The sequence below is a fragment of the Acanthopagrus latus genome, chromosome 7 (assembly GCF_904848185.1).
Source record: "Acanthopagrus latus isolate v.2019 chromosome 7, fAcaLat1.1, whole genome shotgun sequence".
Lineage (NCBI taxonomy): Eukaryota > Metazoa > Chordata > Actinopteri > Spariformes > Sparidae > Acanthopagrus > Acanthopagrus latus.
The window spans coordinates 9,419,726-9,447,631 of NC_051045.1; the positions used below are offsets into that span (position 1 = coordinate 9,419,726).

Consider the following 27,906-nt stretch of genomic DNA (forward strand, 5'->3'; position numbering starts at 1 on the left):
TAAGACGATGCGTCATAGCCTTTGTTGCCCGCCCCATTTTTTATGACGTTTCCCCACTCCCGGCATGCACACTGAGTCCAATTATTGCTAATGGCGGGTATTTGTACGAAATATGCTTATTTTAAGATGACGTTTTTCTAGTTTTACACATTAAAATGAAACCGGGGATTCCAGAGTTTTGATTGCTGTGTGCTTGGAGGCGTCTCCGAGGACAAACAAGGCGAAGGACCTGAGTTAGAGGACTGAGAGACAGTGTAACTGTTGTCATCATGTGGCAGCTGTCCGTTAACAACCGACTCAAACTGAAACAGAGCAGGAAGGCGCCTTGGCTTTGAGTTGAGAAATCGCTCCAGAGGTGATGTTAGCTCACTTAAACGTGTGTCTCAGAGCTATAGCTTCAACAGCACAGCACATGCAGCTAACTTAATGGGACGGCGGAAGTTTAGCTAGTACAGTAAACTTAACGTTCATTCATTCGACCGTTGCCAATAAATCTCTACAATCTCATGTGGCGGAAATGATTTTCGTCAAGTTATCAGTGTCGGCGTTGCTGTTGTTAATAACGGTGAATGAAGTTCACTGTTCCTCGAAATTAAATATCCCCAAAGTGTTGCTGCCGCTTGCTAGAAGTACAAAAATTAACTTCACGTTGGAAACTACTGAAGGCTGCTACAGATGGTAAGTCGTAAACCCTCGGGGTGTCATATTGCATAGGGCATATGAGGCCACATGGCCAAGCATACTGTTTACAGTGCAGTGTGTTGGAGCCAGAAAGCTGCTCAATCCTTTCAAAGCTCATGAATTTCTGACAGATATCCTTTTTTAAAAAAATGTTTTATTTACTTTTCTTGTGTCACACCAAAGTGTTCATTACCCTCCTCCAAGTATGAAAATGTTAGTCGACTTCAAAGCTACTTTGTGATCAACATGGTCAACATTCTCCGCGACCCTGCAGAGGATTAAGCGGCGTACATATAATGTACAGATAATGGATGGATGGATGGATGGTCAACATTCTTATTGTCATAAATAAAGAACTTACTTTATTTTTGCTGCTTCTACATCCAGGTCTTCCAACAGGCCAGAAGTAGCAAGCATCCAGGCTGTGGATGAAGACAGCAGCCAAGGCTGCTCTCGCAAAGCAGTTGTCCAGGCGCTCTCCACACAGCCCTCCAGACTGACCAGCATCATTATTGCTGAAGATGTTGGTAAATAATACACCTGCTCTATGTTGACAAACACAAGTGGCTTGTTCAAGAGTTGTTCCTATGTGTGAGTTAGGAAATAGATCTGTATATACTTTTTTCACAAACACACAGTATAACTATAGTAAATATACTTACATATGTGCAGGCATTCAGTTGAGCAAACCGACTATTGGTTATGGTTCATAATATGTTGAACAGCAGTCAACTGCTGTGTTCTGTGAGATCATCTATTCTGATGTTTATAAGTGATGACAGAGAAGGTAAGAGTAATGAATGTTTTACGTGATGTAAATGCTGCAAATTTATTTTCATGCTTGCAATGCATGCAGAAAGTGGGTAAATCAACTCTAAACTATGTAAATAATTTGGGTGATAAAGACAAAAGGAGATAATTTGAAACTGAAGTAAAATATGGACATTTGTTATCCTATTTGAATGTATTGGGTGGTATTTACTGAATCCCCTGATAATACTAGTCAAGTGTTAATAGGGCTTCAAACAATTACCACTTGAACAGAGCGGAACCCTGTATTGTGCATTAGAGATTTTCGAATGGTTGTAGTTCAGAGTGCAGGTGATACAAGAATATCTCTAGACTGTAAAAATATGCTCTGTTCCCTTCCGAATTGCAAATCCTGTCAGTGTGTTGCCCAACACTTTTTAAAAATTTGTATTCTTCCTTATTCACGATTGTGAAACACAGCATGTCCTCTGTTGCTTGTGGCACGGTTGGGCAGTCATGTGTGAATGGCAATTCTGAGCATTATCTCTGTAATCAGAAAAATCTGGCATATTGGCCCCTATACAAATGTCTTTGTTGTTTCTTTTAAACAAACAGTCAACAAAAGGTAAGACTAAATGTTCAGACTGCTGTCACTGAATGTGGACTAACTCGCTCCAGCTGTTATGCCACATTCACTGCTCCAGACCAGAAGAGCCACAATATTTGACTTGGTAGATAACTGATACTATAAACTAGATGAAACATTTTGCCAGGAGCAGAGGTTACTCGAGCGATCTTACCCTCTTTTGCTATTTCCATTCATTTGATAAAGAACATGTTTTAACCGGGGGTAGGTTTCTATTCTTTGTGCCTCAACGAGAAACTGCTCTGCTTTTTAAATCACAGTTACCTTAAAGACATTTATTTCTGAGCTTTTCCTTGTTTGGTTAAAGTGCAACACTGTGCAGTTTGTACTGTGTATAAGATGTTTTGTCCCCTCTTCCGTTTGCAGTTACAGGACAGGTATTGCGCTGTGACGCTATTGTCGACATCATCAGCGAGATCCAGATTGTGTCGACCACCAGAGAGCTACATCTTGAGGATTCACCACTGGCGCTCAGAATTCATGCACTGGACTCTGAAGGTAACGTGTCCTGGTTTAAAACAGGATAAAATGATTCTCATTGTACGCTGCTCTGTTAAAGATTAAATATCTCTTTAAGACTATAAAGGGGAATTTACATCCGTACTCGTAGTATTACATCATTCTTTCTCCCGTTGAAACAAGTCTGCTGTATTGTTTATTTGTTCCTCTCTCGGCTTCTCAGAGTAATGACTAAGCAAGCTCGAGACAAGGGCTTCTTTCCCCTCAGGCTGCTTCTGTGGGGTGGCTGTTTGTTTGGCTGGTTCCATTTAGGGCGGACACACTTAGTTTAATGAGCTGTAGCTATAGCCTGTATCTTTCTGATGATCACTCCTGGTGTTTTGTTTTTGTTTGCTTTGTTTTAAAAGTGGATTTTGGATTCCTTTGATAGGGTATATTGCAAAAGGACGGCAAGTGTCCTGTAATGAAATGCCTATTGGTTTTGTTTTTGCTAATCTGGCCGCCAGGAGCTTTCAGAAAGTCGTGCTCAGCATACATTATTCATTCAAATATAGTGACCTCAGCCTTCTAATGCAAGTGGAAAGTTATCTATCCAAAATTTCTCTATTCTCATCACCAAAACTTGCATTCAAATGTGTTTTGATTAAAATGTCTGACAAGAAGGAATAGGGCCTGACTGTTTTCTTTCTTTTATGTTGCAGGAAACACCTTCAGCACCCTTTCAGGACTGGTGTTTGACTGGACCTTAGTGAAAGACGTAGATGTGAATGGATTCTCTGACTCTTACAATTCATTACGGTATGCTTTTCTGTATAAGACTCCCCTCAATCTCCAACTTTTGAAAATTTGATGGCAGACTGAAAAGAGACAAAAGGGTCACCCCTCACTGAATTGTGAACCTAACTATGATATATCCCCTCTCTCTAATGAGTAATCAATCTTGAGGTCAGATGCAAGCGACCATAGTGAGTTGAATCTCAAGTATTCTTTTCTAATTAATCTCTTTTCTCTCCTCAAGGGTACTTAAATTCTCTGAGTCCACATACAACCCCCCAACTTACATATCTGAAATGGAGCGTGTTGGGAAACAGGGCGATATTATTTTGGTGTCAGGACTGAAAACAGGACATGCTAAGCTGAAGGCCAAAATACAGGAGCCATTGTACAAGGTAAGGATGTTTGAATCAGCACAAAGTTAAACAGCCTCAGATGAAGGCATTGTGTTTTGGGGTTGTATGTATGTACATCTACATACGTCCCATTCTTGTGAATAGGAAATCTTGAGGAAATGTCTTCAAATATTGGTTCAAATGTTCACTTGGTTTCAAGGATGAATTGATTAGATTTTGGTGGCCAATGATCAAGTTCACTGTAACCTCACAAAGCACATTATTGGCCATAACTCAAGAATTTGCATATATATTTTACGCATTTATACACACTCTAATAGGATAAAAAGATAAAGATATGGCATTTGATATTCAAAAGGTCAGAGGTTAAATGCACTATGACATTGTAATATTCTTTAAAAAATGTCCTCCCCATTATTCACTGCCTTAGCTCAGAAACAGGAACTTGACTAGTGTGCGGAGGCAGTAATTCTAGTCTGAACCCTACAACCACTTCATTTGAGTTTGTAAGGGCAGGAAGCTGAAGATTTGTTGTTCTGTAACCATGGTTTCTGTGCTACAGGATGTGGGTGCAGCAGAGGTGAGACTGCTGATTTTAGAGAACATCATGCTGAGTCCCGCACACGATGTGTACTTGCTGGCGGGAACTTCCATCCGGTATAGACTCCTGAAGATAAGACAGGGCACGATGACAGGTTTGACTGTGTTTAGTAAAGTAATTTATATATATATATATATATATATATATATATATATATATATATATATATATATATATATATATATATATATATATATATATATATATATATATATATATATATATATATACTTTTTTTAACTTTAGTTACAGGCATGTTTCCAAAAACTTTTATTTATTTATTTTTTTTAATTAAACTCAGAGGTCTTAAAGTTCAAGCAGGATTTTGATAAATGTGGTTTAGTCATTGATGTCACTTGCTGTGACCAGATGAGTGGAGCTTCTGTGCTGTTTTTACAGTTTTACCTTATACACAAATACCAGCTCATAAGCTAATTTGCATTTGTTGTGTTTCTCCAGAGCTTGCTATGCCCTGTGATCAGTATGAACTGAACCTTCGGAACAGTGTGGTTGGCCCTAATGGAAACCCAGATGTTGCTGTGGCCAGACTGGATCAAAGCACCTCCACAGTTACAGCAATACAACTGGGCCACACCAATGTGGTGCTGGATCATAAAAGTATCCTTCTGACAAATTGTGTTTCACTGATCTACGTTCTTTGGCTTAATAACTGCCTTCAGCTGATAATAAATAGTCTGGGAATTTGTGTTACCTGCATTTACAGCTAATCTTGTTCTTATCCATGAGCAGAGTGTCCCTGAAATACTAGCCATGAGTGGTATTAGGCATTTTGCAAAACAATTATACATGGAGGGGATGTTGTCAATGAATTAATCGGGCTTAATTTTTCCTTAGTAGCATCTACTTATGTCTTCGAATGCAGGGAGCATCTCGCCTACCCAACAGCACATTATATGTGGTTGAACCAGGCTATCTAGGTCTGTAGCTCCTACCACTGAAAACATAATGAGAAGTGTTTCATTATCTGAGTGCTTAGAAGATGTAGCTAATCTCTGTTTTCTCTGTGATTTGTTTAGCTTTTAAAATACGCCCAGGGGAAAGCTGGGTCCTGGAATCAGGCAGAGTGTATGATGTCCTAATTGAAGTATTTGATAAGTCCGGCCACAAAATTTTCCTCTCTGATGTAAGTATGCTTCTGGAAAATCACTACGTTCATTTTTAAAAATATTTTCATGTTGCATGTATGTGAATGTTCTTTAAATTTCTACAGAATGTGATGGTAGTTGTGAAAGTCAGAAGGGTGTTCTGTGTTGGACTCAAATTATGACCGGCATTTTGTTGTGCTAACTGTATAAAAATATTTCATTTTTCATTTTTAGTGAAGGGCACCACCTCTGCTTGAATTACATAAGCAGTCAAAACAAATGTTCTTACTTGTGTTTTCCCCACAGAGTATCCTTTAGTTTGTTCAGTTTTTCATTTTATTAGGATTGATAATTTGCCTGCATTCCAGTAATCAGAGTAGGATTTTGTAGTTGATGTGTAATGGCTAAAACAAAAGTTTGGTCATCTGTAATTAGATGCAGCCCCAAAAAACACATCTGAGAGACATTAGAGAAGAGAGATTTACTGCCTTTTGAGCCTTCCTTTGCTGGCCTTTAAGTTTTATTAGCCAACATTTCAAACCAGTGATGAGGAAATGGTCACCATTTCAGTATGTATAAATCAAAAGCATTAGCAAAATAGTCTGCAATAGTGACATCTGTCTAGAATCATATAAATGCACTAGTTTGACATCTTTATGTGGATTTGAACTTATTTTTCAGAATGTCCGTATTAACACTGCTTTCCCTGCCGAGTACTTTGAAGTCAAGGAGTCGTCTCTGAATGGATCTTATCATCGCGTCAAAGCGCTAAAACAAGGCCTGACTCTCATTGATGCTACTCTAAGTGCTGTTGTTGATGAAGTGAGTTTAATTGTACCCGTGACCCTGAGTAATTCAGCTGGACTGTCATTATTGCATTAACCTTCTGCCCATTTCCTCTACTTCATCATTTCCTGTGGCCTCTCTCTGTTTCAGACCGGAAACATCCATGCACTTGCCAACCCAGTCCACAATGAGCAGGATGTAGAGATCTATAATCCTATAGTTCTCAGTCCCAGTATTCTCACATTTCCATGGCAGCCCAAGGTTGGAGCTTATCAGTACACAATAAAGGTAATTATTTCTTTTTCAGAACACACAAATGCACAAACGTTGTGCTTGAATGGCTTTTAATCTGCCATATAGCAGAACGGTTGTAGAGCATAGGACACTCTTTGTATGAGACAGTGTTTGTAGCAATAACTCTTTGCCACCGAGGTGTCCTTCTTGTGCTTATGATGAATCTTATTCTTTGGTGCTTGTGACAGGCGACAGGAGGGAGTGGAAATTTCAGCTGGTCTTCCTCCAATACAGCTGTCGCCACAGTGACTGTGAAAGGAGTGATGACAACAGTCAGTGACATTGGCGTCAGTGTAGTTTATGCTCACGATCTACGCAACCCGCTGCACTTTGGCCAAATGAAGGTAAGTTGACCAATTAACACGGTCAAGTTGTAAAACAAAACATCTGTTAAATGTTCATGTGGAAGTTGAGTAATGAGTCTGATTTACATACCATGTTTTCAGTTGCGGTATTTTCATATATAGTATATTGTTAATGTCAAACTAGAAGCAGAGAATATGGTTGCTTCTGGTTCAACGGTCCGCTTTATTCAGAAAGTCAAGATTACAGTTGAGAGGTTGACAACCGCACTCAAGTAATAGAGATAAATATGGATCCAAGGGATTCCAAGAGATTAAGACTTTAGTTAATTCATCTGCTACTGCTTAAACCTGCATATTGTGACATTTTTTAACAGGTTTGGATCTTTTTTCTTTTTTCACAACGCCAAAAAACTGTCTTCTTAATCACCTAATATGAGCAATGTTCTGACAAGGCAATTTATTTCACTTGAGAGTTTTGTCTTTGAGTGTTTTTATGCGTTCTTAAGGGGGGCAGTTCTCAGTGGGGGAAAATTCTGTCACATTAAATTTCACGCACTAATTAGCAACTAGCAATATATGATTTAAAATGTGTTGAAATTCATGTTGCCACGTTGCTGTCAATCAAATCCTTGGAGCTTAAACCACTTTTTTCTTGTTCCTTAAAATTTTCGATGAAATTTTCAGGGATTTTGTTTAAAGTTGATGGCTGCTGCTGCATTTATTTATTATCAATAAAAAATAATGAGAATGGAGGAGGCAGAGGAAGGCGATAAAAGAAAAAGAGTGCACAGGAAAAAAAAAACTGCCCCTCACCTGTTTTGAGTGTTCTCCTCATGTCTCGTGCCATGTTCTACACTTACTGACATTAAAACTGTAGTGACACACTGATATGATGTCAATATGACCCTGTATAGGTAGTTTTCAGGTCTATTTTTGCAGTGAAACACGCACGTGTCACAGTAAAAATAGCCAAGACTCCAAATCTCATGATGACACACTGCTGCAGCCTCGCTTGACAGGCAAATGAGCTGAGCACCTCAAAGCAGCAGGGTGTTCAGCCTGTAAGCCTTCCCTCTTGAATGAGTGAATACACAAAATGTCCATACTCATTTGGGATTATTGGATGTTACATATTTTCAATGTAACAGAGAGCTTGAACAACTCTCCAATTTTGGACTTGTCAGTTCTTTTTGACTTGGCTTTTTGCTGCAAGATTTAATACAAGTGAGGTTTCATTCACCTTCCACAATCTTTTTTTCAGTCTTATCTCATTTTTAAGTGTTAATTTTCATAGTTAGAAGAAGTATTTTATATATACCCGGTAAATATAATTATTTGAAAGTCTTGAAAACACAATTCTGACTTACAGTAATTGAGTTGTTTTGAACATACATCGCAGGCTTACTGCTTAAATTTGCCTGTTTTCCGATCATTCCGAGTTCTCATTCTAATGCTCTTTCATGCCTCTGTGATCCTGTTTTCTCTCAGGTGTATGTTGTTGAGCCTGTGGCTATGGACTTTGCTCCGTGCACAGTAGAGGCCAGGGTGGGCCTGGTTCTGGATCTGCCCCTAAGGATTTTTGGCCTGCTTGAGGAGGTGGAGAACGAGCGGGTCATGCTGAGCGACTGCTCCCACTTTGACCTGCAGGTTGAGGAGGAGAACCATGGCGTATTTCAACTGCTACATGGTGAATCCGTGTGATCTGACTGCAACAGATTTTCAAATAATAAAATCAACACAATATCTTGTTGTATAACAGCTGCCATCGAGTTAAGGTCACTAACTAGTGGAGGCTCAGTCACAGGAGTCATTTGTTGATCATGCTGGTTAGTGTTAATCAATATGGGTTATGAGTGATCACGACTCTCTTATGTAAGGAATGAAAGTGTTTTGTGGACACTGCTAGAGTGAACATCCATGTCGGGCTTATATGAGGAGGCTAATTATGTTTCTCACTTTCTTTTATTAAAAGTACAGCTGCACTCAGTCCAGTGCGTCTTCTACTGCAGGGCTCTCATTGAGGTTGTTGCGGAAAATAACTGTAATGCAGACATAAATTACTACAATCATATTACAGTCATGAAAGCACTAGTGCACACCTGCAACTGCAGTTTCACATTGTGGAAGAAATAATGAATACAAGTATCTTTATCACTAGAGGAAAAATTTGTATCATCTCCCCACCCAAATACATTTAAGAAAAAACACTGGCATTGGCCTGCGCTTTGACAAACAATGTGGGCACAATCCTCTCGAAGACTGAAGCATTTTAAATTTTTTATGCCTTGTCATTACAACATTTATCTCTTTGAAAGATCCCCTGTGAGCAAGATCTACAGTTTTTCATTTTGGAATATTGTATTATTAATCAGACGAGTAGGCTGGTAGAAATAGTAATACCTCTCTGTACTCGAGTGTGGCCGAAGATGGGAAAATAAATGAGTTCACCTGCGTGAACAATTGTGGTTATTTGTTTGTTGTCATATTGCATTCTCTGACTCTTTGTCTTCCTCCAACCCTCTTTGTCCTCATCCAGAAAGAATGGCTCCAGGCCAGGACCATTGCAGTGGGGTGAGAGCCAAGGCCCTTGCTCCTGGGTACACCATGCTTACTGTCAGCTACACCCATGGCAACGTTCACCTCAGTGCCAAGATCACCATTGCTGCCTATCTTCCCCTTAAAGTGAGTCCAAAGGTTTCATACTTCTGGGACCTTGATCGTCATGTACTTTGATAGTTTTGCTTTCTTATCAGATATTTCTCAAGGTCTCAAAAATTCATACCCATATGCTTATTGAGTGTCATTTTTAGTTGTTTTTATTAAAAAGTAAACTTCACACTTTTTCTATTCAAATGCCATGGGGCATCTGCATAGTGTATTAACCTTGAATTGCACCTGAAGTCTTTGTTGTGATTTCTTTTATTCTCACCTCAAAGCTCCAATTAGCCTTTGTAAGGAAACACACTCTCAAGCTGCACATTCATAGCACACAGTCTCTCCTTACAACCTAGGCAGAAATGCGATGATCAGCAAGTGTTAAAATGTTTTCCTCCTGGGTTTCTTCTGTGAGCTGTGCATTTTAATTATGCATTATACAGTTGCTACACTGATTTGTTTTGTCCGCTCGGACTCTAGTACTGCAGCAGAATGAAACTGACGTCAACTGTCACTGTTAATTTAACAGTATGATGAGTGTTATGCTGAGGTGACCAAATCTAATATCACAATTCTTTACTCATCATGATTTACTAATCACCAGCAGCTGTGGTTTTCTTGAATTTTACATGTATTAAAATATGATGTTTAAATATGATTTTTTTATCAGTACAGTAACATGCTGTTTGATGAACTGCTTTTGAGGCTATGTATTTTCTTTATCATGGGATTGAGTAGTATTCTTCAAGATATTGCACACACTTGTGTGAAGTTTCTTCAGTTGTTTTGGCCTGGCAGCAAAGGTTGACCCAATTTTTGCTTCTTTGCTGAGAAATACTGCTCAGCATTTTGCAAGCATAACACTAGAATGGCCGAGTTGATACAGATGATATTCCCGCTTTTATTTCTTAGATTATTTTTTCATTTTATGTAGCTCCCTCTGATGTGTTGAAATTTGTAAAAGCATTTCCTCTTGAAAATGTCCTGCTTGTATGACTGTGATGAAATAATGTTGTTTGGCAGGCGGTGGACCCTGTATCTGTGGCTGTGGTGACTCTGGGATCATCTAAAGACATGTTATTTGAGGGTGGGCCACGCCCTTGGGTTTTAGAGCCCTCAAAGTTCTTCTGCAACTTGAGAGCTGAGGATGAGGCCAGCGTAACCCTCACTCGGACGAGTCCCTCATCTCACAACTACAACCAGCATTGGGTCAGAGCAACCTGCAGGGCCCTGGCAGAGCAGGTGGGATCAGTCGAAATATTCTTTTTTTTGGTTTACCATTTATGCTGCCTGCTGTGCATGAGTATCCTCGTTGTAGTACTGTAAAGCCTGAGAATAGTTATAGAAATACAACTAATACAACTTGTCAGTTTTTAACTGAGATGTGTGATGTTATTCTTCAGGTGCTGGAGGTAATGGTAGGAAATGAGGCTAGTGTGACCAATCCTTATCCTGCTGTGGAGCTGGCAGTGGTCAAGTTCGTATGTGCCCCTCCATCTCGCCTCACTCTGGTGCCAGTGTATACCAGCCCACAGCTAGACCTGACCTGTCCGCTGTTGCAGCAAAACAAACAAGTGGTATGTATGTGGTACCTTCACAAGCAAGGTGTTTCTTTCTGTGTTTAGCTGTGCACATTTAATACTGGTATCTCATATACATTGATTACTTTGACCATGTGAGTTTAGGCTCAAGAAATAATGAAAAGTCTTTTTTGGTGATCACACAAATCTTTTTGAATAATTTGGCTCTGAAAGGAGACAGTTTTGTTTTAAGGACATGTAAAGAATGCGACCTTACAAAATAAACTAATTGCACATTATTCCTCATTTATGATAAATAACAAGTGTCTTTTCTATTCCCTAATTTAAGTATTCTGTTTGGACAATGAGTTGATCAAGAATACCTTTTTGTAGGTGCCTGTCTCGAATTACCGCAACCCCATTTTGGACTTGGCTGCGTTTGATCAACAAGGAAGGAAGTTTGACAACTTCAGCTCTCTGAGCATGTTGTGGGAATCCACCAAAGTGTCAGTGGTCAGCATTGAACCAAGTATGCCCATGGAGCTGCTGCCGTTCAAAGACGGCAACAAACAGATGAAACTTCACGGTAAAACTTTGTGACGTGCCTTAAACCTTCTTATCCATTTGTATTTTGTTGTGTTTTTAAGAGAGTGGGTTCTCAGCTTAGCTTCATTCTTTTCTCGAGACATTTGGAAAGTAATGAGGTAAAAGCAGAAGAGCGAAAATCTCTGGCAGGAGACCAGCACAGGTGGAGAAATGTCCAATCACCTATCACTTAGAAAAAAAAATTTATTGTGTCTTTGCTGTCTGTTCAAGAAGAAAAGAAGTTTGAAAAGGTGTTTGTGTTATTGATTTTTAAAATATTTTCTTGTTGTCATCTGGCAGGGCGCCGGACAGTTCTTGTACATCATCAGACCGGTATTGCTGCCATCACAGTGACGACTCTGGGTTACCAAGTTTCACATCTGGCAGCAGCTAATGTTCCCAGTCCAGTAAGTGAATACAGTGGCTCAGACACAAACCCATGAAAGTTTTTTTTGCTTCCTCTTGAAAAGCAGAAGCAGTTATCAGTTTAATGTTTTATTTTCCATGTGAACATTGTGCTCTGTGTCAAGTCTTTGTCAGGTGATTATGAAGGTAATGTTTCCATTTAAATAAACCTTTGTTTTGGAGTCAGTCTGCAGGTTATACTCCATTCGTTGATGTTTTTCTATTACAAAACTTGCACCTACTGTGCTTTTAATGATTAAGCTAATTTTATTGTTCTTTTGAGCTGTTCTAGCTTCAACTGACTCCCTGTCCCAGTTTTGCCCATCATAATCAGGGAAATCAGCACACTGCATTGGATGTTTTATAATATGTATCACATTTAGTATCCATAAGACTAATTGTTTTCCAATTCCTCTGGACAGTATGACCCTCTGACTCCTATCTCAGCCACTTTGGAGCTCCTGTTGGTTGAAGATGTGAAGATTTCACCTAACACACTGACCATATACAACCACCCAGATATGCGGGTAAGAGACAGATTTATGTGACCTCACATATGAAACACGACTTTACTCTCACAAAGATGAACACTGACAGGCTGTCTCATCATCGCTTGTTTTAGTTAATTATATTCTTCACTCTGGTGACGACTGAAGGAATATGTATAATCTTTTTTCTCTAGACACAGTGGAAGCTTATATCACTTGCTGTCTTTCCTCAGTGGTCCTAACTCTCTTAATCCTGTGTAATATAGGAGCAGTGTTTAGCAGGTGTGGGGGTTAAATAACAGCTAGTGACCTGTGTAAGAGGATTTTAAGAAGTGAGAGTGTTCAGAGGACTCCTTTGATGTCACATGCAAGGCCAGCTGGCTCTCAGAAAACCATTACGCTGTACTGGGATGTTTTTCATAATCACCTCGCAATGTGTAATCATTTAAGTGATTTTCAGGGCTGTCTCGAAGCATTGATTGTTTTCTGTTTTTTCAGGCGAACTTGGCCCTCAAAGAAGGTTCGGGTTATTTTTTTGTCAACACCAGTGTTACAGGAATAGTGGATGTTATATTCCAGGATGCCCAAAGAACAGTTGAGGTAAGAAGTGACATCTGTGTCTGATGGGATTATGATGTTAAACAACATGCTGTGTGCTTTCCAAGAAATCTCTATGCCCAATCTAATGCAGAGATTTGAATTTGTGGGGATGAAAACATTCATTTTTATTTGCTGTGACTGCCTAGGTTTCTCCCGTCCACCCAGGGGAGGTAAAGGTGATGGTTCATGACCTTTGTCTGGCATTTCACGCACCTGCCACAGCCACAGTACACGTTTCAGACATCCTGGAGGTTTTTGTGCGTGTGGTTGACAAGGTCAGTTTTCCAGCCCCGTAATCTCTCATCTTGGGTTCAGACAGTGCTTGACTCGATGATCCCTATTATCAGTACCACACATTCCTGAAATGCCTCAGTGACGTCTAAGCACGACATATGGTTGTCTCTTTCTCGCACTTTCCTACCCAGTTTTCACGACAGATGGCCTGTCTTGAATTAGTATCATTAGGTTTGTCCTGCCCGTGAACCAAAATGGTTATTTCTCTAATGATGTATGTCATTCATCTGTGTTGCAGGTGGAGATTGGCAAATCTGTGAAAGCTTATGTCAGAGTCTTGGATTCTAATAAGAAGCCCTTCCCAGTCAGCTCTTTCAAATTCATGAATCTTAAACTCAAGGCAGCTTCTGCTATAGTCTCTCTGAAGTAAGTAGTAAGATGATGTTTATGTTGAGGATGTAAAAACTTGTCATATGTCTCATTAATTGCTGAATTCCTTTCTTGCAGACCATTAGCGGAGTCCACAGAAATTGATACAGCTGTTTTCCTAGTGAAAGGTGTTTCTATTGGTCAGACCACTCTGTCAGCTGTTGTTGTTGTGGATAAAAATGGAAGAAAGATTGCATCTGCACCTCAGCAAATAGAGGTATGATTATGTGTAAATTCCCGAAATGTCTGTGATTTTGACTACTACATATGTTCAGAATGTTTTTAATTTTTTTCTTCCTTACTTCTAGGTATTCCCACCATTCAAACTCATCCCACGGAAAATGACTCTGTTAATTGGAGCAATGATGCAGGTATGCACAATATTGATGCTTTGTCAGGAAACAGCTGGCCCCAGTTTTATGTTGCCAGAAGAGTTCATCTGGTCCTCAGTTTATCTGTCAAAAGAGGACTCTGCCAGGATTCTTCTGGAAGATGATGTTAGCGTAATTGCTCTTGGTTTAAACATCCAGTTTGCCTTTCACTTGGCTCAGCTCATGCTTTAATTAGAAAGCATTTACCATCCATCCAATAGGCCTCGAAATTGCTTAACATTAAACTCTGTGTATTCAAGTGCTCATGATTGGAAAAATGGAGATCCAACACAAATAATGTGCAGTGCATGTGTATTACAAAGGATAATAGCTTTCAGCAAATTATTTTCAGGCTTTGCATTGATGAACGCCATCGACTAAACTGTCACTGATGTCAAGATTAATCATGAGGGAGTGATACACATTTCTTTCTCTCTTTTCATGTTTCTCTTTTTCTCCTTTTTATTCCTGCTGTCATTCATAGATCACATCTGAGGGTGGCCCTCAGCCTCAGTCCAATATCCTTTTCTCTATCTCTGATGAGAAAATAGCTTCTGTCAATGGCATGGGCCATGTCAGGGGTGTAACCATTGGTAATGCCACAGTGACAGGATTGGTCCAAGCTGTTGATGCCGAGACTGGGAAGCTAGTGGTTGTGTCTCAGGTAAATATCTGTGTGTGTGTGTGTGTGTGTGTGTGTGTGTGTGTATGTATGTGTATATATATATGTGTATATATATGTATGTATATATATATATATGTATATATATATGTATGTATATATATATATATGAATATATATATATATATATATATATATATATATATATATATATATATATATATATATATATATATATATATATATATATATATATATATATATATATATATATATATATATATATATATATATATATATATATGGATTATCTGGAACATGGCTCACTTAGATTTTACAGATGAAAAGCTCATCATCTTGTGTTCTCAGGATCAAGTAGAAGTTGAGGTCGTGCAATTGAGTGCAATTCGAATCAGAGCACCTATCACAAGACTGAAGACAGGAGCACAGGTATGGCTATTATGATATGATTTTATTAAATTCAGTGCTCTCTAAAAGTAATTTTGTACTCACAGATGGGCCTCTTTCACTCCCTTTACCTCTCTTAGATGCCTGTGTACGTCATGGGTCTGACCAATAGTCAAACACCCTTCTCCTTTGGCAATGCTGTTCCTCACCTTACCTTCCAGTGGTCCACCACAAAAAGAGACATTCTGGATGTCCAGTCAAGACACACTGAGGTGCACTTCAGTCTGTTTGCTCTTGCATTTCGCATCACATGCAGTTTCTGCCACTAAACCATTTCTATTTTAGGTCCTGTTTGTCCCTGTGATCCTTTTATCTGATTGATTTAAGATGTGTTGCCTCTGCATTACAGTATGATTAAAATAAACAGCATCTGCCTTGTCTCTGCTTCCTTGTCAGCCTCTGCCTCGTCCCCGCTTCCTCATCACTGTTGCCATTTTATTTGATTTGCCGCTTCTATTTTTTGCCTTTCTAATAATGGTTCCTGTCTCCTTCAGGCTAACGTGGAGCTCCAGTCAGAGCACAACTTTGGCATGAGGGTGACTGGACGAACAAGAGGGAGGACAGGGCTGAAGGTGGTGCTCAGAGCCACTGACCCGGATGCCGGGCAGCTAATGGGAAATCTGCAAGCACTCGAAGATGAAATCCAGATCCAGGTGCAGCACTGTGGCTACACATCTCTTTGTACACCTGGAAAAAAAAACAATGCTGTAAACATCATATCTATCTGTCCTGAGCACCTGTATTTTAAATACTGTAAATGCAAATATTAGAAGAGAGATACCCTTATGGACTACTTGCAATGGCCATGTCTGCCTGCTGCTACTTCATAATAGAGAAAGCTGGCATTTAAGGCAGCAGAGCGCAGAAGTTGCTGAGCTTTGGAAAATCTGAAGTTGATAACTTTGTGAAGTGATAAGACTGCAGATTAGTTGGAGCTGAATGCATCAGGCCTCAAACTGCATTAAACTATGACATGTCACAAGTGCTGAAACATCAAAGAATGATTAAAGCCCTCTAATAATTGGAGTTTCAACATTTCTGCTTTGATCAAGGTCTATGACAAGCTGCACATGCTTAATCCTGAAGTGAAGGCTGAGGAGCTACTGATGGCGCCAAACTCGGCCCTGAAACTCCAAACTAACAGGTGAGTTACCTGCATGTTGGTTTTGTCTGTTCTAAGAGGTACAACTGTGTGGTTTTCGCCGACAACTTTGATTGCATGATGAACAATTACATGAACGTGTACATAACTCAGATAAACTTGATGTGATTGTGTTTCTCTGTGTCCAACAGGGATGGTTTGGGTGCTCTCTCTTATCGCATGCTGGACTGCCCTGACCAGGTTGTCATCGCTCAAGTGGATGATAAGGGCATTCTCTTCTCTGGCTCTCTCACTGGTATCTCCTCTCTGCTGATCACCTCACAAGAGACCTTTGGTGTCAATCAAACTCTCATCCTTGCTGTGAAGGTCAGTTAGAGATCTGCTTCCTGGATGCTACTATGTTTCACATTACTGGTACTGAAATAGCTTTCCTGCTGGATTGTTTTCAGTGAACTCTATCTCAGTGACATGTTACCGATAGTTATTGTAGACGCTGTGTATATCAGTCATCCAATTTATTTTCTGTTTCAAGTAACATATGAACCACTTTGATTAATACAAGCTAAATGCTAAATTGGGGCTGTCCTGAATAACATTATGGGGGCTTCAGGGATATTTACCCACGATTATATCTGCAGCATCAACATCAAGCAGATCAAAATTGTAGTTACTTTTTAAATATATCATTTGCTCTTACTGTACTGCTCTTACTCATGGGTCTAATGAAGGATGAGGACTTGAGTCCTAAAAGTCAACTTGATGAGGAAGCAAGTGTTAAGGTCTGAGTACGCCTGCAGGACTGCATGTGTGCTGAGCAGAAATGCTCACTTGCTAGTTTTAATGTGTGCAGGTTTTAAGACTACTTAAAAGCTATGGAGGAGCTCCAATTCTTGTTGCCTTCATCAGTCTTCTACCCCTTTTTTGGAGCAGCTGGTGCAACGTCTCCTTCCTCTGTATACACATAGAAGCTCTGAAGCGTTTGGGTCAGCCTCACACTACAATAAAAAAAAAAAAAAATGAAAATAAGCACTGTGGAGATAAAAAAAAAAAAAAAAAGATGCCTCCTAAAGGGTAAATGTTCAAGCAGTTTATCTCAATATGGGTAACATTCACATCTATGTCACATCTTGCCTTTGTTTTGTGTTTTCAGTTTGGTTTGATGCAGACAAAGTGTAGCTGGCATGGCTATATAGATAAATAGATAAACAAAACAAAAAATGATGTTTCTACATTTTCTGTTGACATTTTGCCCCCAGCCCTGTAGTATGATACCTATATTTATTAATCAAAACAAAACAACAAATAACAGCACAGTAAGCGCTCAGTATGTAGCCGTTTGACCAAGAATACATAAGGGAAATTCAAATCCCATAGATTTTAAATAGTGTCTTTGTAAATAATAATATGATTGTTAGAATATCATATACTAACCATGTGTCATTCTGAACTTGTATTTCTGCACCAAACTAATTTTAAATGGGCTGAAGTGTATAACCACTGTATAAACCATAAACAGGAAAACTGACGCTCATAACAGTTGACATTGTTCCTGCAGTTAACTCTCCCATTCATTCCTCAGGTGGTTCCTGTTTCATATGTGCGCTTCAGCACCAATCCAGTGCTCTATACGCATACCAGAGAGAGCCTGAAAGCCTTCCCCCTGGGCGTCGTGCTTACCTTCAATGTACATTTCCATGCCAGCACTGGAGAGGCCCTACACAGCTCCAACTCCGACCTTACATTTTCCACAAACAGGTCTGTCACCACACTACTATGTCACTGATATAATCCATACATTCATAAATGGTGTGACTCAGTGGGCTAAACTTCAGGGCAGAGAAGGGAGGGAGGGTATGTTTTGCAGTTTGCTCAGTGCCCCAAGGTTGAAAAGCTATTATCCTGCTGTTGTGGGCTATATATAGAGAGAGGGTATCAAGGCCTCTCTTTGAGTGGTCTGTTCGTGCAACCTCGCCCAGCCTTGCATGACCTAATGTCTACCCGTATCTCAAATTCTGTCAGACAAGTCATGTCAACCCACAAGCTACTCATCCTCGACCCGCTGAACGGAAAATGTATTCATTTGGAACGCTTTTATCCATTTAGCCATTTATTCTGATGTATTCAGCGTGGTGTATTTTTTTATAATATTGATCCATAACCTTTTCAATACTTAGCCAGTGCTATGATACGCTATACAATTCTTCTTGGTCCGGGCCGTTTGGATTAATATCTGTACAGCACAGCCACAGTAGTTGAGGTCACAGCAGGGTATAGTGGCAGACTGCATGAGGAGTACACAACATTAATTTACTGAGCTGTGTTGTTTCCACCTGACTGAATGAGGTAAATTAACAGGGGTTTTGACAGGGAGGAGCACTGCTGCTGACCCAGTGAGGGAATCATTGATCCTTCTGCAGGTGCTGACAAATAATTTTAGGGGAAAAGTTTACAGTCTTGGGACTAAGTTTTGTCATTAGATCCAATTGAGTCTCCAAGGAGCCAATTTGATTTTACTGTTATCTTATGTGGGAGCACTTTGCCCTTATTTGTTCAAAATAAATGCTTTGGAGACCTTTTCAGTAGACAAAAGAGAAGTGAAATGCGACTGAGAACTATTGTAGCAAGAAAAAAAGAAAACTACATGAAGGAATGAGAAGTCTTCTCAGTTGCTTGTTTTGTTAAGCTTGTCTAATCGTAACACAAGTTCATTGGAAAGACTGATATGGTGTGGCAGGATGTGTGACGGTCATGGATTAAAGGATTATAGGGGTCACGTATAAAGGGGATCAACAAAGGGTCAAAAGTGGATCAATGTCAAGAGGTGGGGTGTCACAGCAAGGTATTGAGAGCTATTCGGTGTGGTCTTTGATCCTGAACCTGTTACAATTACTTAATATCTGCACAATAAATCATATTAGTTACCATACTGATTCTTATTACCTACTTTCTTTAATGGAAATCGTAGCAATATTATGGGAAAAATAGAGAGAGACATGGGTTACTGAACGTGTTTGCATTTAAATATTTTATGCAAGAGCATTAATTTTATTCTTTTTATATAGGCTATGCTTTGCTGTCTGCACGTGTGTCCCTCACAGTTTTTTTGAGATCATTGTAACAAAGCACAATTAGGACATGTATACATTTAAGCCCCTCTTTTTAATTTCTGTCTCTGAGCCTCTGTAAAGCCATCTAGTCCTTGTTATAAATATTCCCAGTGTAGAAGCAAATAAGCAGTAATTCATCTTGATCCATATTGTGAATTATGCTGTGTTGGGTCCTTGAATTTCAGGGACTTGGGCCAGGAAGAAGTTGCAAAGTCCTTGAATTTGACATTAAAGAGAGTGTGGGACCCTTGTCCAGTGTAGCTGAAGGGGGACAACATCCTCAGTCCTCATTCTGTATAAAAAATAGTTCGGCTTAAGCGAATACGAGTCTGCAGCAGTCTTGAGTTCGACTAATAATTGTGTATCCTCCAAAGCAACAGCGTTTTTAATTCCAATGTATTGTTTCCCCAGACAGTGTTTCTATGCTGAGCTGTGGATAGATATAGATTCCCATGAATGAATGCAGGGAATTGACCATGTGATCGAGTTTATGTTGTTTGTTTCTCCTTAAACACACATTTAGAGTTTAAAATAAAAGTTCTGTATTTTAGTTTTGTGACTTTAATAAGTCACAGTACAAGACAAACAGTCTTTTGTTACATCACTTAAATTAGTAGTTAGTCCATTATTCAACTTGCACCTCTCCTCTGTCTGGCAGGGATGACCTGGTGCAGGTAGGGGTCGGGCCTGGTAACCACACTCTGACAGTGAGGACCATCAATGTAGGCCTAACTCTTCTTGCCGTGTGGGACAGTGGAAACGTGGGTGTAGCCGACTACGTCCCAATACCTGTGAAGCGTGCCATCTACCCATATGAGGCCCAAAGACTGGTGGTGGGCGATGTGGTCTGTTTCAATGCCCAGTTAACCAGCCCAGATGGTGAGAGGTCTACCTTTTCACCCATGCTCAAACTGTGAACAAAGAACAAAGGAAAAACATTTGAAAAATTAAAAGACTTGCCTTCAGCTTTGACTCTTTAAAGAAGGCTCTCCATTTTATTGAATTGTTTCTTCAAGGATTAAATATCCATTTATCTTCAGACCTTTTGAATTATAGTACTTTTCTTGGCTGATATAATCTTGCATAAGTCAATTCAGTTTTAAGTCTATTTTTTTGTCTGGGTATTATATTCCCCTCTCTGCAGGTGCTCATGGTACTTGGAGCTCCTCTGCTAATGGTGTTCTTGAGGTGGACCCTAAAAGTGGTGCAGCAGTAGCGAGAGATTCTGGGACGGTCACTGTCTACTACGAGATACCTGGTGTTCTGAAAACATACACAGAGGTATTTTATCAGTAGGAAATAATGACCATCTCGGCTGCAATGCTTCACTGACAGGCTCTGTGTACTCCGGTACATCGGTTCCCTTTTCGTCATGGCTGTGATGAATGAGCTACAAGGAACCAGTCGGAGTGTTCCAATTACGTAAACGGCACACCGCTCTGGTTTCTTTATTCCGACTCTTGACATCTCTTTTCTGCAGAAATTATGATCTTCTCCATCAGTGCATCACACTGTCTCAGTCCTTCAGCAATATATCATAACCAGAATAAAATCCCAGCAGGTGCATAGTATGTCCATCATCACCTTTCAGTCATCACACTAATGTGTGTGCATGATGTTACTGCTGTTGAGATGCTCATACACGATGAAGTTTTGAAAAGGATTAATTAGCTCAATCTTGTCTAACTGTCACCATGCTTTATCCTTCCTGCTCGTGAGCTGAATGTGACCTGCAGTTTAATATGAATACTTCCTACTGGCAGGATAAGAATTGATGAGATTCAGAGTAACGAATTTGATCTTAAACAGAAAGCTCACATTCATTCTTACGAACTGAATGGACATGTGTGAGATGAGACATTGATAGAAGCAGCAGTAATGTTATATTAAACTCTCAGCTGTTTTAATTGGTCTGTTTCGCTGACAGTCTGGTGTGAATGATGGGAACAATTAGGTGTGGATGTAATTTATAGTGAGATTATCCCAGACACACACTTGAATCTTCTTTTTCATTTGCTGTTTTATTTCTGTGTATGGTTTGGTAGGTAGTAGTAGAAGCATCTACAAGGACAGCAGCCATGGCGCAGGCTACACCCGTCAAGAACGGCAAGGAGACAAAGGTCCTACTCACCACCAGAGAGAGAGGAACCAACCTCATTGGTACTGAACTAATTTGATTTAGAAAGGCAGAATAGTTCAGCATTTTGGGAAATAAGAAATAAAAGTTGATTTTGCTTTCTTGCCGAGCAATAAATGAGAAGCTAAATAACATAATGTCTTTATGGCGAGTATGAAGCCACAGCCAGCAACGTCTTGACTTAATAGCCTAGATCTAACCTACAGTAACCAAATTGCCTTATAACACCTTTTAAAGGTGTAATTTGTCAGAAAGAATTCAAACATAGTTCCAAAACTATAGGGGGCAACAGTTTACCCTGTTTCATGGCTTTGTGCTAAGCTAAGCTAAGCTAACCAGCTGCTGGATGTAGCTCCATATTTAAGAAAAGAAATGCAGGAGGTGGTATCAGTGTTCTCATCTTACTCTATACTGGAAAGCGATCAGGCACATGTCCCAAAATGTCGAACTTTTGCTTTAAATCTGTAATCTCATTTGTATCTGCCTGACTGAAAGTCTAAAGACTCTGTGTGTAATGAAGCTCGAATGATTGGTATCTCATGTCAGTGTGCTTTACCCTGCAGGAACCTGTTCCCCTGCCCAGACTGAAGCTATTTCTCAGCTGCAGCCAGAAACCACCGTCAGCTGTCATCTCAGCTTTACTAGCGAGGTTGTTGACTTCTCTGCTAATGATGTCTTCAAAACACACACCGGCTTTGATTCCAGCATTGGTAAGGCTGATCGGAATTTACACCAGACATCATGTTAATGGTCAAAGAAGCAATGTGTCTTGAGTCATTTCATTTTGCTTGGATACAGTACATCAGGCTTTATTCGCTCCCTGCAATCCTTCCTTTCATCTAAAATAGGGATTGCGTTTTGGGGGGTTGAAAACTACCTTTTAACATTCACATAATTGTCTACCCTCTAAGAAACACTCTACATTTCCAAAGTAAAAAATGAAAAAATGTCTTTTAAACTTTACCTAGTAGGCACTTTGTTTATACATACACTCTGCATGGCTGGACAGGAAAATACTGTTTACAAGGGCATAATCAATACCTGCTTTGCTCTTGGAATAAATTTAGCACAGACTATAAAAGGTGTCCAGGTGATGTATTGAACTGCAGAGAGCCCCTTTTGCTTGAAAGCACTGATGTAATCATGTTCGGGTTTTGGGAATTCACCCTGGTTGTTAGCTTATTTCTGGAGGGATCTGCTGTGTTTGTGTACAAGGCTGTAATCACTCAGCTCCATCCCACTAAGGTCCTAATGGGGGCATTTGATTGTGAAATGATCCTGACAAATTCCAAGATTAGAACTGATTGGGAACAAATATTATATTGCTTTTAAAAAGCATTGTGCAGCTTTTTGAGACCACGTTTACACTCGGGACGCTGTAGTCAATTTATTTTACCAGATGCCCACATAAGTAATTTATCTTGAGTATCACATTTCTCTCTTTTTTTGCTTCAGGCCTCTACACATGTTCCATGACCTTGCAGCCAATGACCGACCACCAGACCCGTGTGCTTAGCATGTCCATGACCAACCTGCTGGTGAGGGCAGGCGTGCAGGGCAGTGCCTTCTCTGGGGAACAAGTCAGTGCAGTGCTGCCCGTAGAGCCGGGCCTCTACTCTGACCAGACTGAGTTGCTGCTCTCAAACCTTCACCCATCAGCTGAGCTCACCATCTACGGCCCGACTGTGGCTCTGTCCAGCATGGAGGTCAGGACATGCATTGTTGCTTGCAGAACCTCTAATCAAAATGTGCGACTGTTACTTCTTTAATGTTGTTTAAGTAAATGTAAAAGTATTTATGTATATCACACTGTTCCACATCTTTAGGTGGTGTCTAATTCTCCCAGCATTGCCGTCCAAGAGAAGGAGGTACACCATGACTTCCCCAGTTTCTCAAAGTACACCATCAGCGCTGTGGATCCCCAGGCAGCGCTCTCTGCTTCTATTTCCATAAGCAGCACTTCCTGCGGCCAGACTCTCGCCATCCCAGTCACTTTGATTCACGTGGCCGATCCCGGTGCTGCCAAGCAAGGTTAGATTTCCCTTCAGTGCAAATGACAAGTCGCTGCCTCAGGACACAAGGTCGTGTTGCTTAAAAGTGAGGTCACAGGAAAGGTAGTAGAGCTGTCACCTCTACAAACAATCAAGTTTGAACCAGCTTGAACTAACGTGTAATTAGTTTGAATTAATTCAGATGCACTCCACATGGACTAACATGGACCTGGTGTGTCCGTTGCCTCACTGAGTGACAAACTAACATTACTGTAAAGCAGTTGAATTTCACAGTATGTCAGAAGTACAGCCTTAGCACCTTTATCCCACATTTTCCAAAATTCTAATTTCTTCCTCACATTACTTCTCACATGGTTTGGTGTCATGATTGTGCATTCAGGATAGCTCTCAGGTTTTCCTCATTTCACTTAAGTAAAGATTACAACAGTGGCCCAATTAACTGAGGAGAACAGGGCACGTTGTTGGTGGAGTACAGGCCGGGGTCGATTGTGCTTAGTTATAAACTGAGAATTTTGGACTTGGACGTGGGCCTAATCCCCAAATACCCCTAACCCTTAGCATTTAACTCTCTGTTTGCTGTGTTCACACCTACGTGAAGAGTGTCTTGATTCTTGTGGGAGAGAGGGGTAGGGTGAAGTGCTAAGAGTACATGGCCCTCCAAACAGGATGTTTTTAAGAAGCTTCAATCCGAGCATCATGTGAAGTCTCAGTCATTCAATGTGTATTGGTCCATTTTGTTGCATAACACAATCACTACAACCTAGCTGATCTCTTGATAGCTCACTACCTAGCCAACGAACATAACATTTACTATGGCACATTTTTGCACTATGGTACCGCATTTTGATGTATCTCAGTATAGCATTCCCTCCTTTGATGCCATGCGACGCCCAAAAACTTAGCTGAGGCCCGAGCAGTAAATTGGCTTCAGATGGTACCGCTCCTCCAGTATCAGTGTAGACTGGCAGGGTAGCAGCACGGGTCGTTAGTCCTTAATGAAGCAGTGTTCTTTTTTCATTTGATAACTTGATTGATAGTGTGTGGTTCTGAATAAATTTTAAGCTTTTGAACTTTTCTATGTCCATCAGATAAAAGGCGAGCAGCCTTGTGATAACACCAGGTCTGCCACAGTGACACCGGACAATTCACCTTAGCTATAGACAGGCACATTTCTTATGTAAACGCTGTAAACAACAAATGATAGCGGTTGAGGGTCTTGACTTCCCATTTCATAGCAGGAGATTTCAACCATTACCAAGAAAGCTCTCGACAACGAGAGGTAGGGGTAAACATTGGAGATGAGATTTAGCCTGTATTCTGTAGCGCTTTTTTGGTGAATTGTTATCGCTTGAGCATGATTATAATAATATTCTATATTTAGTTTATTAAACAACTTATTTAACAAGTCAATCTCTATTTATGCTTCAGTAACATTTCTGTCATCTGTAGGACACGTCCGGTTTGCCGAAAGCGTTGGGATTTCAAATTCCATTACCACTTTTAGACAGCATCATTATCCCTCAGTGCCAGGGCTAATATTTGTTAGTGTGTTGTCCTCCGTACTTTGAAGAGGTTTTGACAGCCTGTTATCTCATCCACCTCTCTCCCTCCCCCTCTCTCTCTCAGCAGCTGCTGCTCCGGACTCCCTGCACAGCTTTATAAACTCCTATGAGATGATGTTCTTCACCCTGTTCGCCCTGCTGGCTGGTACAGCTATAATTATAATCGGTGGGTCATCTCATTTCTGTCGGGGAAAAGCTATGTTTGTAAAACTGAGGTATTTTGAGGTTCTGTAATAACTAATTAGGGTTTGAATACCTGGATTATGTTGTATAATAGTGAGGAATAATGAGGTTTCAGTTCTTTTCAGCTTCAGCTTGTCATTATTTGTCTGACAGAATTAGCTTTTTTTTTACTGCAACTTAAGCACACAAGGTGTTGAAGCCTTACTTTTGTCGCTTTGCAGCGCTGGAGACATTCAGAACAAATCCCTTAACTGGACAATCTCTGTTGGGTTCATCCTTGGTGATCACAATTTAAAACACTTGAAGTTGTGAAGACATTTTGTGATTCCCTAAAGCTTATTCGATGCAGAGCTCTTCAGACACCTCGATGAAGTGTTTTTAAACTTGTTTTTCTCCCCCGCAGTCCTTCACTCGGTGTTAAATCCAAGGTAACAGGCTCATCATCCTGCTTTCAGCACAAGGACATCAACACCTACTTCAGGTAGGACACTGTCACTACTATTAAGTAAATAAAGACTAAAGCAGAAGGATATAACACAAACTGCCTGTCATTGAGCTCCATCTTGCTTTTGTTTAAAATGGGTAAAAGAGGTTTGTGATGCTGCTGGGCTGTAAAGCTCCACTGAGAATCAATTAGAAAAGAAAAGGATTGGAGAGGATATGACAGCATCCAGGAACCTTTTCTTGTGTCAGAAGAGAGTTTTCTTTATTGTTATTTATTTTAAAGAAATGCAACCTCACCCATTGGAGATTTGATTGGATGTAAAAATTTTAGCAAAACAAGTCGTACCACTCTCCTGAGTCTCCAGTTTGCTGCCAATGAAGCTGGCACAGGAGGTGTTGGATGTCTTGATTTATAGCCTGTGTTCTGGCTGCTACAGTATGTTTACACGCATCACCAATATCGATAAGGCTGTTCTTTTTGAGCCAAGTAGTATGTCCTATAAAATTCCTCCATGTTTGTCCAGTTTTATCTCTAAAATCAGACTTTGCTCATTTATATTTTTAATATTTACATTCTCTCTCCACAAAGTGACCTTGTCCTTCTTTTTACCCAGTGCTGTATTTGGCTTTTTTTTCAGGTTTAAACTCCTAAATTCCTTCAACCTCCTAATAACATGGATGGACCCCAAACTGCCCGAGGTCGCGTCTCTATTATCCAGACTGATAAAGCTCTCTGTCTGGTCTCTATTCTTCAGAAGAACATCACCACAGGCCATTAAAGCTCATGCAATGTGCCTCTCTCCCTCAGTATGAATGATGTGGGATGTGACTGCAAAATCTTAGTTTCGTTCTTTTGTCTTTACTCGTCGGTACAGACGCTAAAAAATACAACAATCGTCTCAGAATAGCAGATCAGTTCAGAGCTGCAAGCTGAGATAACACAGCTACTTTCTTTGTGTGTATGTTTTTTGTATGTGAAAACAGTTTATATATATTTACAGTTTGTGTGTCCCTTTTATGGTTTACCATGGGTATTCTTATATAAAACCACTCTGGTATTTACTGACATCTTTTGAAGGCGCGCTTAGAAAGCCACATCACTATTTTGTGCTTAAAAAGTCAGATTGCTTTGTGTGCTTGTTTTGCATTTGTGTGTGTTACTTTTATTTTACGTGTGAAATGTAATAACTCAGGATGAACCTTATTGTTTAATCACAAAAGGCAAACATTAATTTATGAGTGAAAAAATGTTCTTGTTATGTTGAAGCTTATACATTTTGTGAAAATGCTGTCCACTGTAACCGTCCAATGGTGAAGAACCCTCCGAATGTGCATAATCCTGACTTGGAAAAGGTCTGTTATTTCTGTTTTTGGGGCATTTTGGGGGGAATTTTAACTTCCCCGTTAAACATTACTGAGTTTGTTTTGAGCCATAATACATGCAGCTCTTTCTAATACATAAATGTGAAACAGTCGAGGAATGTGAACCGTCCTTCAGTTTTTATATCCCGGTGTTGCTTCAGTGCAAAAAGCAATCAAATGTGACCTGTTCTCATTTCTGAAAATGTAACGTTTGTTTTGTCCAGATCGCATTTCCTCAGAAGAGATTACTGTAGCATCGTTGGATTGCCGGGACATAAATGTGTGACTTTGTTTTAAATGAGGTATTTTTGTATTCCAGAGAAAAAATGTTGACATGGAACCGTATTTATGTTAGCTAGTGAAATTCAGTTTTTACTGGAGGAGAACCGTGTGTGATAATCAAATGGCATCAGTGCTGGGTTTTCTTTTTTTTTTTGTGTGTGTGTTTCAAGAGTCATTGTCATGCCTTACAATCATATCTGAATAGCTTTTCGGCACATAATACAGCCACGAGTTTGTTTGCTTGTGTGAATATGCTCTTGTCTTTGCTAATTAAAGTTTTTACTTCTCACGTTCAGCATCGCTCTTGGGATTATTCATCAAAAGCATTCCTAATGTGAAAGGTTTACATTCAATACATTTCATTCAGAGTTTAGCCTGAATAACATGCATGTTCGGAATTTCAACAGTTGATCGGTCACAGAAAGCATCTTCTCTTCTCTGATTAATTAGATATACAGATGTAAATCCAGTCTGAACTAAGTACTTTAGCTCGCAACGCTCATTCTGTCATTCACGCCCACTCAACCTGCGCTCTTCCACGCTAACATCCCCATGAATTCATTTTCTGCATCAGTGCCGT

The 27,906-nt window shown here is 40.0% G+C and overlaps 1 protein-coding gene across 3 annotated transcripts; it reads left to right on the forward strand.

Annotated features, from left to right (window-relative positions):
• The first annotated feature begins 37 nt into the window (after nucleotides 1–37).
• nup210 (nucleoporin 210) lies at nucleotides 38–27,621 on the forward strand. 3 transcript variants are annotated; one of them, XM_037104705.1, is made up of 40 exons: nucleotides 38–678; nucleotides 1,069–1,208; nucleotides 2,444–2,575; nucleotides 3,238–3,334; nucleotides 3,555–3,705; nucleotides 4,229–4,361; nucleotides 4,727–4,885; nucleotides 5,137–5,205; nucleotides 5,305–5,411; nucleotides 6,055–6,195; nucleotides 6,310–6,447; nucleotides 6,642–6,797; nucleotides 8,247–8,445; nucleotides 9,295–9,440; nucleotides 10,437–10,655; nucleotides 10,817–10,990; nucleotides 11,327–11,519; nucleotides 11,819–11,925; nucleotides 12,346–12,450; nucleotides 12,910–13,011; nucleotides 13,158–13,286; nucleotides 13,544–13,671; nucleotides 13,753–13,891; nucleotides 13,983–14,045; nucleotides 14,530–14,709; nucleotides 15,037–15,117; nucleotides 15,216–15,347; nucleotides 15,630–15,788; nucleotides 16,188–16,279; nucleotides 16,429–16,603; nucleotides 17,817–17,992; nucleotides 20,003–20,223; nucleotides 20,489–20,625; nucleotides 21,390–21,504; nucleotides 22,045–22,191; nucleotides 22,937–23,187; nucleotides 23,308–23,512; nucleotides 25,120–25,221; nucleotides 25,642–25,719; nucleotides 26,297–27,621. In XM_037104705.1, the coding sequence occupies exons 1-39, from the start codon at nucleotides 518–520 to the stop codon at nucleotides 25,668–25,670; spliced, it is 5,490 nt and encodes a 1,829-aa protein (XP_036960600.1). In that variant the 5' UTR covers nucleotides 38–517; the 3' UTR covers nucleotides 25,671–25,719; nucleotides 26,297–27,621. The 3 variants fall into 3 exon arrangements, with proteins under 3 accessions (XP_036960600.1, XP_036960599.1, XP_036960601.1); XM_037104704.1 differs by having other exon boundaries at nucleotides 26,321–27,621; XM_037104706.1 differs by having other exon boundaries at nucleotides 25,123–25,221; nucleotides 26,321–27,621.
• Nucleotides 27,622–27,906: the final 285 nt, after the last annotated feature.